Below are 14282 nucleotides of genomic sequence, written 5' to 3' on the forward strand. Positions count from 1 at the left end.
GTTGTTGTTGTTGAGGAGGAGGAGTCATGAAATGGCATTACTATCTAATGATCCCCCTCACAATTTGGGGAAGGGCTCAATCCCCAGCATCTCCAGGTAGGGCTGGGAGAGAACCCTGTCTAAAATCCCGGAGAGTCGCTTCCAGTTAGTGTAGCCATTGCTGAACTAGGCAGACTGATGGCATGACTCATTTTAAGACAGCTTCATACGTTCCTAATCTGCACATGAACCATATAGCATTGACCAAGGTGTGCCATATTGTCTCCAAATGTGCAGAGAGTCTGAGTTCATGTGCTGCAGTTTCATCCCTTGCAGCCATGATAGGCAGTACATCTACATTCCCAAGCATTAGTAAAGATCTGACCTCTTCTACTCCTCTCTAACTGTAAATCTGGAAGATACCAATCAAAGAAGCACGATGATACTTTCTGTCTACAGTGGTACCTCAGGTTAGAAACACCTCAGGTTACAAACACTTTGAGTTACAGACTCTGATAATCCAGAAGCAGTACCTCAGGTTAAGAACTTTGCCCCAGAATGAGAACAGAAATCGCGCACTGGTGGCGCAGCGGCAGTGGGAGGCCCCATTAGCTAAAGTGGTACCTCAGCTTAAGAACAGTTTCAGGTTAAGTACGGACCTCCGGAACAAATTAAGTTCGTAACCAGAGGTAGCACTGTACTTAGTTCACATACTTCTTTTCTTTTTGCCTTTGTCATTAGTTACACTTTCCAGAAAAATAAACAAATACTTTATGGATTCCTTTCATTAATGTGAGGGGCTGCAAGTATCACCAATATTATTATTGTTCAGCATCTAAAAATTATACTAATCAGCACAATGGGGGGGGGACACCTGCTTTAAAAATGTTACGCTTCATATGTATATACAACCAATTAACAACTGAGTAAACCTACAAAGCCTAGTGTGTGTTGCAATGAATGCAAATACATTATATTAATGTGGAACGTCAATTGCACAAAGGGGAGGTGGAGATGGGTGGGGCCAGGTTAGCACTACAAAGCCACTACCATTCTTGTTGCATTATGGGTAAGATTCAGCAAGACATATGTACTTAATTTCCATTTATTTCAATGGTTCAAATTCCGTGGTTGAAATTTTCCCATGGTAGCTAAAGAAGCATTGCAAGTGCTTACATTTGGCCTGATAGATGTAAAAATATAAAGTATAATATATATGCTTAAAACAGGTAGCATACAGATTCACACTTCAGTAAGACAAGATTGACTATTGGCCAAATACTCATTTTACCAGAGTATAATATATATAATATTATACATATACAAAGTATAATACCTTTTTACCTTTAATATGTAAAATGAACCTAAGATGCCACTGATCAATGACAAGCAACTCCTTAAAAGAAAAGCTAAGAAAAAACCCAAAATACGTCTTCCTTAAATTCACAAATCTTGATTTTATTCTGTTTAATAGCCATTTACATCATCGGAAGCTCACATTTATTGATTGACCAAGGCAAAATCCTTCTTCCCTCTCTCCTTGTACATTGATGCAAACTGCCGTTGCTCACCAAAGATGCTATCCTGCTACCATGCTTTCCATTTGCAGAATTTCCATTTATCTGTCTTGTTCAACATTATCTTCATTGTTCAACAAGCTATCTACCATGATAACAGTTAATCTAAAACCAATCATCATGACATCATGACACACACAAATGTTTCCTATTATTCAGGGACTATTAAAATGTCTATAAAAACTGAGTTTGTGACAGCTTTCTGAAAATTAATGGACTTTATTACCCCTATGAATCTATCCATTGAGAAAAAACTGTGTTATTTCCTTTTCTGCAATGACGTCGGTCACCTATGTCTACTCCAAAGTAATAATTCTGTTCTTAGTTATTATTTTTACTTCTATGATAGATGCTCAATTTAGGCTTAATTTTGGATTCCACTTCTTTTGCACTTTATGTTAGCAACCTTTCAGGCAGGCAGGCTGCCAGCAACAGCTATTTCTCTGCAATTTCTTATCTGTGTTCCATCAGCACTCTAGAGAGATTGCCATCCAATTTTAGCAACTTACTGTTGCTCAGATGTTAGTTACACAACCACTTTATGAACTTTACATCCATCAAATACTATCCTGCCATAAATCATAAATTTGCAATGTACAATTAATTTGAAAAGGGTGTGTATCCCTTATCCAGCCTAAAAAAGAATTCTTTTGGGGTATTGGTATTTTCTGGACAACATCTAATAGAAGACCAATGCATGAAACCATTTTGTTTCTCAGGAACACAAGGTCTGTGGGATTCATCTACAACTCCTAAAGGAGATTATGTTAGAAAGCAGATGACAGATTTTCACTAAAGGTTTACTCAGAGTAGATCTACTGAAATTAATGGACCCAAGTTAGCTGTGTTCATTAATTTCAACAAGTCTACGCTCTATAGGAATAGCATTGTGTCAAAATCGAAATATTGATTCTTTTAGAAAACATGCAATAATTTTATTGAATTTAATGTAAATTATAGAAATAAATACTTTGGGTTACTGCTCAAAACAAATGTGTAAATAACACAGTTGATGGATTTAAGATACTGTGTTTTCTGTTTTTACTAGATAACATCCGCCTAGCTGATCCCACTAAGCCGTCATTCTTACATAAAAAGGAGACCTAACATAATAAACACAAATTCCAATTGTTGCTGTATTGGTATCCTGAAATGCCTTTTTAAACATGCAGGGTGCTTCCAGGTGGGTATTTATTGTGGGATGGCATGCTCTTCATGTGTGCAATTATTTTATTTCATTTTATTTTTTGCGGCATCCATGCAACATTGTTGACATCAAAATGTCAGCAAGGACTTTTCCTCGTTTAATCCAGATTTACTCTTCCCAGTGGACAATCCAATAAATTCTTTTAAAAACATAAAATTTGTGGAATTTTTTTCTTTGTGACAGGAGTTTCAACTATATCTCAATGGCTGTTTAAAATATTAAGCTCTCATCTGGAAGCGCTGACACCCTTCTTCTCCACAACACAGAGTTCTGTGTCTCTTTTCCCAGTGCTTTTCTGAAAACTGAAAAGCAGCCTTGGAAAGCTGTGGTTGGAAGCTGATGAATAATGAGGGAGGGACTGCTTTAACCCTTCCCTCCCTGCCATTTGTCCTTCAAGCCCAAGTTCCTTTCCCACTCATATTGGAAAAGAAATAAGGAGTCAGTCACAAGGAGATGAGCAACTCAAAGGAATGATCCTTAGCATATCCCATAAGATCAGAAAACAGCTTGTCGGGAGGGGGCAATTTTTGGTAGACAAACTAAAGGAGTGGAATGGGGAAATGAATACTTCACTTTCACACTCTGCAGCTCTCAAATAAAGCCACATTAGACTGCTTTTTATTTTAAAAAGACAAAATTCGGCCTCAGATGCATATGTGATCAAAAAGAAAGAAAGTGTGAGCCATGTCTTTCAGAGTTCTCCTTGATACCCAAAACCAAAGCTGAGAACATCTGATGTTTGATTCAATCTGTGCTGCAACTAACCACTCCTGTTCTCATAGACTAAGGTTGCTGGTACAAGCTTTTCAGAGCAAACCAAGTATCCCAAGTTTATGAAAGGCCATTCATATATTATTATTTTCCAACTTGGAAATCAATCTATTCACTGGAAAAATTGTGTAGCTAGCATGGGATTTTAACAACAAATGTGCTGGGTCATGGTGAATATCTTCTCCTCTGCACGTACATCAAGAGCAAATAATTTTTTCACCCAGTCTCTCAAACGTGAAAAAGTCATACGCAAAGTGCCTTTCCAGAAGTTCGCTGTTGAACTTCAACACCGATCAGTCCAAGCCAGCGCAACAAGGGTGACAGCAATAGTAGCCCAGAACATCCAAGGGGCCTTGATCTAAGTAACTGTTATTTATCTCTTGAATAAAAATTGTCACATTTCTAAAAACTAGCTAAGCCACTTTCCCATAACACTTAACCAACCAACTGAAGTCTTAACTATAACAGAAGTTGCTTACAAAGGATAGCCTTGGTGCAAAAGATTTGAGTTACAAGAAGCACACTGTTTTATCAAACCCAATTGTGAATAAACAGGTGACCTATTTAATCCCAGGAGGATTGTTTGGGGTACAATTATTTGTTTATAAGCGTCTTTAAACTGCCTAATATTAACCGGAAAAACCCTCTAAGTGTTATACAAAATAGCATTAAACCAATAAAACAGTACAATAAAAACAGAGACAAAACATTAAAAACCCATAAAACCCTATTAAATAAAAACAGATGAAAACAGGAATTCAGAAATGACAGTCCAAATCTTGTGGGTCAGGGAACGTTTGGATAAAAAGGTATATCATCACAGGAAGTCTGAAGCTGCTCACAGATGATGCTTTGTGTATGACGGACAGAAGGGCATTCTGCAGTGCAAGGCCAATGACAGAAAAAGCCTGTTTTGGGGTCACCACCCTGTGATATTTGATAGGGTCAGAGCCCCAAGTAAACTTTCCTCAGATGATCCAAGTGATCTTACTGGTCTATGCAGCAACAGGCAATCCTTCACGTAACCTGAAATCTTTCATGTAAGAGAACATCAAGGGGTTTATATCCATACTCAGTTGTGCATAGCTTTGCTGAGTGACCATAGGCAAATCCTTTTGCCTTGCTATGCATAGAGGATACACAGAGGATAGCCTTTCCTGATAGAATCCTTTGCTATTTTGATCATGGAATATACAGTATGGATATCAATGAAAGAAATGCCAAAGACAATTGCTTCTTGTCACACATTACTTCACTCTTTGCTTTTAATGGAGTCTTATCCTTTCCGAAATGAGCTGAAATTTACAGGGCCATGGGTCTGGCTCTCAAGTCTGAGATATGAAGGACAAATTATCTCACACACGGATAAGATGTTAAGAGACAGCTCCACAGTGTTCTTCAGCCAAGTGTCCTGCCATGCAGACAAGAGTGGCATGTCTTGTTGGCTATCCCTAAGGACCACCAGGGACATAATGCACAACTACCTGGCATTCTGCTTCATTTTAGGATTCTTAATTCACATAGTTAGTTACTTCTCACAATCTCCCTACAATGCATACAATCTGCTGGAGTAGTTTTAAGTATAAATTCCTCAAGACATGAGTCATGAAAATACAAAGTACATCTATAAATGTGGTTTTAGCCCGAATGATTCACTCCCAAAGATTTTCAAAAGAAGCAGCAGCAGCAGCTTGAAATCATGAAACTTCACTGTCTCATACAAAAAGAAGGTGTGTGTTAAAGTGCTCCCAAATTAGATTTTTAAAAACCTCATTCTTTGAATAACAATGTCATGAACTGGGGAGACAGAAGGCAAGGCTTTGGGGTTTGCTCAATAATCTTAGAGCACTAATTAAGAACAGTGATGTAAAAAGCACAAAGCCACACACTTTGCTTAATTGATATATGTGTGTATGTGTGTTTTTCAAGATCATTTGCAGTTTAAGGTGTGCAGAAGTTGACACACGAGCTGTAAAATAAAAACCAGGGGGTGGTTAAATCCAACTAAATTATACTTCTGGAGGTACCATTGAAATCAATAGACTTGGGTTATGTAAATCTATTGGTTTCAGCGCGTCTGCTCTGTGAATGACTAATGTTGAATATTCTTTCACTGTCTGGAAAGTTACAGAGTACTTAGATCAGTGGTGCAAATAAGTAGTAACAACATTCTCTGTTTGACAGTCACAGCAGATCTATGGACATGCCTTAATTTCAACCAGACAACTTTCCTGCTGGGGTGCATACCATTTCCAATTTGTAGATAAATAGACTTGAAATGCTGTCAAGGCTCCAGATAATATCAACCCCTTGGATCTAAGTTAAATTGTGCATTACAAATCTCATTGGTTTTAGTGGGAATTGCTTGACTTCTATGATTCCATGACTCTAAATTGGAATGGTTTCCTCTCCTGCTGAAGTCCGTAGAATTTATCTGTTGTTAACTTTTGCAAGATTGTACCAGTCATTCACAATAGAATTACGGGAATCTTGAGGATGAAACTGGCTAGAAGATGTTCAGCTCCAACCTACTTCATCTCAAAGCAGAAGCATTTGCTCTTAGCACCACCTTGCAATTCCAAATCAACCTACACAATCCAAATCAAAGTCCTTCAGCTTAACTAGATTCCCATGGCCTATCTTGAAACCATTTCAGCACTAAGCTGCAAAACTACTGAGACCGGGATCCCCAAATCCTAGTTATCCCTCAAGATGTTGCAAAACTTCCTTGGTATCACCACAACACAAACCTGCCAAGAGAACCAAATGACACCAGCTGTATTGACTCCAATGGACAATGCCCAATACCACACATTCTTAAGCTCAAAGAGGCATCGGATGGGGCAAGCGCTGTGCAGCCAAATTTCTCACACTCAGCGGTCATCCCTTGTTAATCAAGCAGTGATAGGTATTTACCTCGGTTGGAGTGGCCTGCTGCATTCGATGCTGATGAAAGGGAGGTCTTTTGCTTTTGCCGTTTCACCGTCATCATCACCTGCTCCTGGACCCTTTGTTTTCCTGTCCCCCTAGTTTTCAGCTTGTGATCCGAGGGCAACGCTAGAGTAGAATTGGCCTGGTCCTGGAAGCACTCATAAGCCAGTGCTGTTTTCAGTGGAGAAGGAGAGTGAAGCATGGTTGCAGATGGGGTGGCAGTGGGTGGGATGTCACCTGTCTCTCTTTTGCGACTTAAAAAACAAAACAGAAACAGCAGTACCAAAAAAAAAGGTCTTGTTCAGGTGTAGAATGTCAGGGAGCCCTCCTTGCCATACGTCCGTCTGCTGACAGCTGCTCTTTCCCCACACTCTGCTCTCCTGTGTGTGAGTGAGCAGGCACGCCCTCTGCTAGACTGGATATACAGCCTGAAGACTATGTCTGCACACACCCACTTATGTACTCTGCTTGCAGATCTAAGGCAACACAAGACACTCATCCAGTTGCAAGAGAGCTGGCGACCGCGTTGTTGCTGCTATTTAAGTGACTGTGCTTTGAAAAGTTAACATAAATGTAGCAGAGGATTAGCAACCATGGCAGGTGGGCAGTGTGGGGTAAAACGTAACATCGAGGTTGCGTCTTACATAATTTTATCTTCTCCTTTCTATCGCTGACAAAAATGATTGCTCTGAATAATTTTAATTTTGGCATGTTTCCCTCATTGCACCTGGTTAATACCTCCTACATTGAATAGGGATGGGCAAATCTGTCAATTGCAGTTTTTTTTCTCTTTTCCACTCTTGTTCTCCACATTTCCGAATCAGTTAGTGAATATTTCAGTCCTTGTGAACATTCAGCAGCATTTTACTGCAGGTTTATCCTAAAATGCACATCTTTGCATGAAATTCTGCCTAATACATATATTTCTGCAAAGCCATTTCCCTTAATATAATGTATTTTTGTGTGCTGTTTTCAAGAATATATGCATTTTTATGTTGACTTTATCCAAGTATATGCATTTTGTGCCTATATCCATTGATTGGCTGAAAAACTGCTGCAAAATTTGGAGAAGCGTACATTTTGAATAATGGTTGCATTTTAGTTTGTGTATTGTTCTGCATATTGCTTCATTAATCAATGCAAACTGAATTGAATTTCACCCCATCCCTATCTTTGAATGAATCTTTATTTTCTTTCCCATGCTCCAAATTAGGTCACTAATTAGCAATCAGGTGTTTCTTGCTAATCCACAAAACAATTCCAGACATATTGATTGCAGAGAGAAATGATGGCAGTAAAGAGGAACTGTGCCTGAATTCCACATGGGCTGGGCCATAAATGCTCTAAAACAGCTGCTGCAAAATGGTCCTTAAGGTTTCTGTGGGTGTCACTGAATCTTGCCCCCCACACCGCTATGCTTTCACCTGCTTAGGCTTTTGCCACTCCTGTGGATTTGGGGTTCAAAAGATCACTAAGAGGTCTGGTATAGTAAGGAAAAATTATGCTGTGTCCTGCTGGGATGTGCACTGAGTGAGCAGGAGGCCTCATCCCTCCACCATACTCCCAGCAGAAGGAGCAGGATGTGGTGGCAACAGCAGATATCTTATTCTCACTGTGGGGCCAAAGTGGGGCTTCATTTGCTTCTACAGAACATGTCCAGTAGCATTAGAGTAAGAAAAGTGATGAGGTAGCTTTTTAGGTGATATGCCAGTGAGGGGTGTGGAACCACATTGTATGAACTGAAAGTAATGTTGCATACACACTGCACATTTAAGAGTACATCCAAAGTGTACCCCCCCCCCCAAAGAATTCTGAGGTTTGCTGAGCTAAGGGTGGCTGGGAACTATAAATCTGTGATGGGGTAAACTGCAATGCCCAGCGTTGGTAGGGCATACAAGGCTCTGGTCATGGAAGTTAGAGGATAAGGGCTGGAATGACCAGGCAGTTATCCATCAATGCATCATATTAATTACAGTCTGGTCCCTCTTTTAATTCAGACTGCTCTGTGGAACACAATGGATGCTTCTAGTGTCAGAGCGCTCCGTTTCCATAATTTTTATACAGATTCCAGCACCCCAATGTTTATAAAAGTATGGGTTGAAAAACTCAGCTATGTATACCTTGGCTCCAACAATGCTCTGTAATCTCTTTCCAAAAACACAAAACACTTTGTCTCTAGTGGCAAAGCTAATTTTGTTTCTGTTTTTTTCATCCCATTCCATCTATGAATAAAAATAAACTCCCTACTGCTTAGGAATGAACATTGTTTGTTCACTAAATAGATTCAGCAAAAATATGCTTGTGTATCTAGAGAAAAGGGTCATAAAACAAATTCAGATGAAGGATTATGTGCATATTGTTTTTTAAAATTATTACAGTAGAACTTTTCCTTGATTTCCTTGTTTTTTGTAAATAGGTTTGAGGGTTTTCTCAAGTGATGTATCAATTCTATGAAACAAACAAACAAACAAACAAACAAACAAACCATAAACTAGGCATTAATATGTTAGCATGAAAATGTAGTATATCATTATATGTATTATATTTTTAATATACATTGTATTAAATCTATAAATAATCTTTTAGAAAGCAAAAAAGGTGGAGTTGAAGGCTCAGTTCCTCACCTTTGCTTGTTTTTGATCTCTTTACCTGCCCAAATTGCTCTCAGAGTTGCCTGCAAGTAACTGAATACAATAAAATACTTTTGCTGAAGGTAAGTGATGAGGAATGGTATATTTCAGTGACCTTGTTTGCATGTCATGGTAAGCCATAAATCATAGCATGCTGAGCTCAAGCAAATGACTTCTACTTCACTCTGCCCCACTTCTCCCAAGTCGCACTTGGAAAATACAAGTCATGATCCCTGTCGAAGCATTATGTCCAAACCAGGTCAGATTGTGGTCAGACACCATAGTTATGATCCTTATTTCAGGCATAATGTTCAGATAAAAAAACAATGGCTTGTTTCTCCACAGCATGAGCAGGAAGGAACAAAACACCCCAACATTTTCATGGTAATCCATTAACTACGGTTTATGGTGACGTGTGAACTGAGCCAATAAATTCACACTGAAAGAGAAATGTTCTTCCATTAACTACTATGTTGAGCTAGAACCTAAGTTCCTGCCAAGTTTACCTTGTTCATCTTAATTTACTGTGGAAATTTGCTCTTGATCTGGCAACACTATTCTAGGGCTGCCATGTGTCCTCTTTTTCCAGGACACGACCTCTTTTTCACGGATAAAATGTCTGTCCGGGTGGATTTTTTAAATCTGCAAGAATGTCTCTGGTTATACTTTCTGGATGAGACTTAGACATAACTGGTGGTTGAAGACTTGCTTTCCTCTTCTCCGTTCCTGTTCCCCTCAGCAATATATCACAGCTTCTATAGCCTGCATATAGTAGGGGTATTTAAAATGAGAGTCATCATAGTGTCCTCCTTTTTGCTCTTCAAAATATAGCAACCCTTATTATGCAAATTGAACTCGGGCTTTCTTGCTTTCCATTGTAGCATTTGCTGTTGGCAACCTTTGGAGGGGAAGCCAAACTGTTGGAAGTTGCAGCACCTGCTGTGGCTGTAGAGACTGATACAGGAAAGACATGTTTTGTGGCAGCTGCCGCAGGTGAAGGTGTCCGGTTGTGTTGCTGCAGATGCACCATGGCATTCCTTCTCCCAGAGGTCATTCCTCCCCTGGTCACTGCTATGGATACATGACCTGACTGTTGAACACATGCCTTAGAATACCTGCTCCAGTCATCTGGACCTATTATAATACAGCCAACATATCTCCTTGCTTTGATCTTGGAGAACTAGGCAATGATGATGGTTGGTGGTTATGCTTTGCTTGTTTTCTCATGTCAACAGTAATGTTGTTGTTGTTGTTTAGTCGTTTAGTCATGTCCGACTCTTCGTGACCCCATGGACCAGAGAACGCCAGGCACCTCTGTCCTCCACTGCCTCCCGCAGTTTGGTCAAACTCATGCTGGTAACCTCAAAAACACTATCCAACCATCTCGTCCTGTGTCACCCCCTTCTCCTTGTGCCCTCCATCTTTCCCAACATCAGGGTCTTCTCCAGGGAGTCTTCTCATGAGGTGGCCAAAGTACTGGAGCCTCAGCTTCACGATCTGTCCTTCCAGTGAGCACTCAGGGCTGATTTCCTTAAGAGTGGAGAGGTTTGATCTTCTTGCAGTCCATGGGACTCTCAAGAGTCTCCTCCAGCACCATAATTCAAAAGCATCAATTCTTCGGCAATCAGCCTTCTTTATGGTCCAGCTCTCACTTCCATACATCACTACTGGGAAAACCATAGCTTTAATTATACAAACCTTTGTTGGCAAGGTGATGTCTCTACTTCTCAACAGTAATAGTCTCTACTTCTCAACAGTAAATGTCTCTACTTCTCAACAGTAATAGTCAGTGCCAAACAATTAAGTAGCTATTATAATAACAAGTATGTGTCACCTTCTTTTTATAACCCATGCATGTTATCCTTACACACATATCAACTCCCCTTCAGCACAGAACACCCTGAACCTGGAACAGAAAAGCAGAACGGCTCATTTCAACCAGTTATTTGCTGAAGTGTAACAAAACATGAGATATAGGAAGCTTTCTTTTATTTAATGACCACAATAAAACTATTGCAAACAAGTAATGAGGAAAGGTTTCAGAAGATGAGCAGACAGATCACAGATGAAATTATTTTGCTTCATTTGCTTCCATGAAGAGGTTACAATTTGGGGAAAAGACCCTCAAGATAGTGACTAATGTAGATATGGGCAAAAGTTACCACCTTCAAAAGATAAGAAAAACCTGCAAGAGCAAAACAGCAAATAAAACTAAGGTCAAGAACCACCTCAAGAGGAGGGTTGCCAATTTTTAATTCAAGATGGTTTTATGTATGTGTTTTCAAACTTCACCAGCTGCATGGCAGGGATAGCCTCAGCAGATGCAACTTTTCTCTGTTCAGGGGACTTCCAGTGATGGACCTCTTCATGTCGCCTGGCAATAAAATTGTACATAATCAATTCCTCTTGGCAACTGTTAGACTTGTTCATTCTCAAGGTCTACGGTGAGCCTCTGATCATGATTAGTGTTAAATGCTTCACAGTGAATCCGTCCCTCAGGCAGCAGGAGTTTGTGGAGGTGGGTTGGTTGCCTGAGTCTAAAAAGGTGTTAATTAAGAGACTAGATGGAGCTTTAAAAGGAGAGTTGCTGCAGCTTTTCGAAGGAAACTTGGATGGTGGAAGTCAACACCAGGAGGAATTTGAAGAAGCCACAGCTCAGGTGCTCAGTCTCGCACATGCAGCATGTTGTGCACTCGGTACAACAGGATAATGCTGTGAGTCATCCTGCACGCCCTGAAAACTAGGGACACACCCTGAGCACCAGGCTTGTTCAAAGCATTTTTGTTCTGCGTTTCTGGGGCTCTGCCAAGCCATTGATTGCAATCAAAGGTCTTACTGGTCCTATTTTCCTGCCAAAATGCTTGAGATCTTAAGCTGGAACTTGTCAAAACCTCTCAGAATGGTGGAAACTATAAATCTTTGTCTTCCGGGAAAACCATCGTTTATGTTAGGGCAACATTTTAAGGAAGGCTGCTGTACTGCAGTCACATCCTAATCTACCACAATCTTACCTAATTGAGGGAAATGGATTGGCTATTCAGTGGGAGACATGTTGGGCAAAGGTGTGTTCCACTAGGTGGAGATACATCTCAAAATAAACACAGGTACCATATATTGCTAATTAAGAAGTTAAATGTAGTAATAAATCAGAGAATTACAAAATGGGAGTTTAAATCAAATGGGTCTCTAAAGTAGCAAGCAAGTAGGAAGCCAGCCAGTCTCCAAATCCTCTTTTTCTCCTTTGAAAAAGATCCAAGGCAGGGTAACTGAATACCATCTCAGTTCTTTTACAAAGGGAAATAGGAGGAGGAAAATGGAGAAGAGATGGGTTAGAGAAAGAAGTTAATGGATGTTCTCCTCAAAGAAAGAGAGCAATATGCTTAGGAATGCACTATAGTTTGGTAAATAGTGGCCTTACACGAATGATTCAACTGCTTTTGCATAAATAGTGAGGGCACATCAAGCAAGAATTTTAACAGATATAGGCTCCTGGAATGGCAATGTGGTTAACGATGAGTAAGCAAGTACTCCATTTTCCCCAGAGGGACTTGTGCCTGATGCAAGCACACCCACACAAAGCACAATTGTCGCCTGATTAAAGGAAAAATATAATGTAATAATAGAAAGATTAAGTCTGAATACAAATTTGATGATATAGATAACAGGGATAGCTGGCTAGTTATATGCCTTGGTAGGCAGGATGATTAAGAAAGCCAAGGGCAGGGACTCTTTTTTTCTTTTTCTGCTGAAGGCCATATTCCCTCAGGAGTAATCTGTCAGGGACTGCATGCCAGTGGTGGGTGGGGCTGTAGCCAAAAGTAGGTGGGACACCATTTTTATGTTTCTGCCATCTTCTTTCCTTTATCACTATCTCTCCCTCACTCTCTTTCTGTCCTCTTTTCCCTCTCTCTGCCACCCCATTACTCCCCTCTCCCCACCTTTGGACAGGTCTACCTGTCCCTAGTACCCTGCTATGGTAGACACCAGAAGGAGCAAGGTTTTGTTTCCTCTTCCATGCATGCTGCCATCTAAGCGGTGGGAGCAGCCACCACATACATGGATGAGGGGGGACATGGAGGATTGTGGGTGGGTGGGAGGAAAGTGGGTTGGTGCTTCATGGGCACTTTCACACTACTAGGTAACCATAACCCTATGCAGCAGGGGTGGAGAATCTGAGGCCCTCCAGATGTGTTGGAATCCAATCAGACCCAACCAGCATGAATTGGGGTCCATCAAGATATATAGGGCCACATGCCATACTACGTTTGATCTGCAGTGATTACCTAGGAGGGGGGAAGTAAATGTTTTCTGCAAGTAAAAAAGTTGGAGGTGAGATTCTAAGATGGAGAGTACGGTAAATCATTTAAACTAACAGTGAATACATTCTCTGTGTGTGGATGCTTATGTAACTAAAATAACATGCTGGGGACCCACCTACCACCGTGAAGAAGAAGAAGAAGAAGAAGAAGAAGAAGAAGAAGAAGAAGAAGAAGAAGAAGAAGAAGAAATACTCTAAAGCATACACTGCAACTGTCTTGGAAAAACTGGGGCATCCTGCTTTTCCCCCATGAAAGCATGGGACATCTTGCTCTCACAATCTTGCCCCCAAAGAGTGTTCTTTTCAGGCCTAGGATCTTGTATGGGTCACGTGACCCATGTGGGAGTGCAGCCCCAGAAGATGGTCTCCTGGTTTTCTCCCATGTTGCGTTGAAGGGTATGTTTAAAGGAGCCCAAAAACTATCCAATGAGGAATGATTATGCTGAGCCAGCATGGAGTACAGGCTGGCTGTTGGAGGGAAGAGGGAGCTAAAAACAGGAGAGAAGAATGGAATGGAATATCATGGAAGTGGGCATGACTGGCTAACTGGTACCCTCAATGGGAACACTCCACACAGTGACTCTTGTGAGTGTGGCAGAACCTTTTCATGGACCAGAGCTCCCTTTGTGACATGCACAAAGCGTCTCGTCCTTTGGCAGATCACACCACATACAGAGAGAAGGGAGAATGTTGTTACAAAGTGAGGCCAGAGGCCTAGGAATGCAAGAGGCGGGTGTGTCACATTACTATGCAGAGCAATGTACTCCTATGTGCTCTGCATAGTAATGTGACACTCCTATCTCTTGCAATGTTAGGCCTTCTAGCCTCATTTTGTAATAACATCCCTCTCCCTTCGCTAATTATCGGTA

The 14282-nt window shown here is 40.6% G+C and overlaps 1 protein-coding gene across 1 annotated transcript in view; it reads right to left on the bottom strand.

The window, feature by feature from the left end:
- PKP1 (plakophilin 1) overlaps positions 1 to 6869 on the bottom strand; it is a 45381-nt gene extending 38512 nt beyond the window's left edge. The window contains exon 1 of the mRNA XM_081914418.1: positions 6451 to 6869. Within this exon, the coding sequence (XP_081770544.1) occupies positions 6451 to 6667 (217 nt within the window). The 5' untranslated portion in view covers positions 6668 to 6869. The remainder of the gene's footprint in view (positions 1 to 6450) is intronic.
- Positions 6870 to 14282: the final 7413 nt, after the last annotated feature.

The sequence above is a fragment of the Podarcis melisellensis genome (assembly GCF_964234715.1).
Source record: "Podarcis melisellensis genome assembly, chromosome: 6".
NCBI lineage: Eukaryota > Metazoa > Chordata > Lepidosauria > Squamata > Lacertidae > Podarcis > Podarcis melisellensis.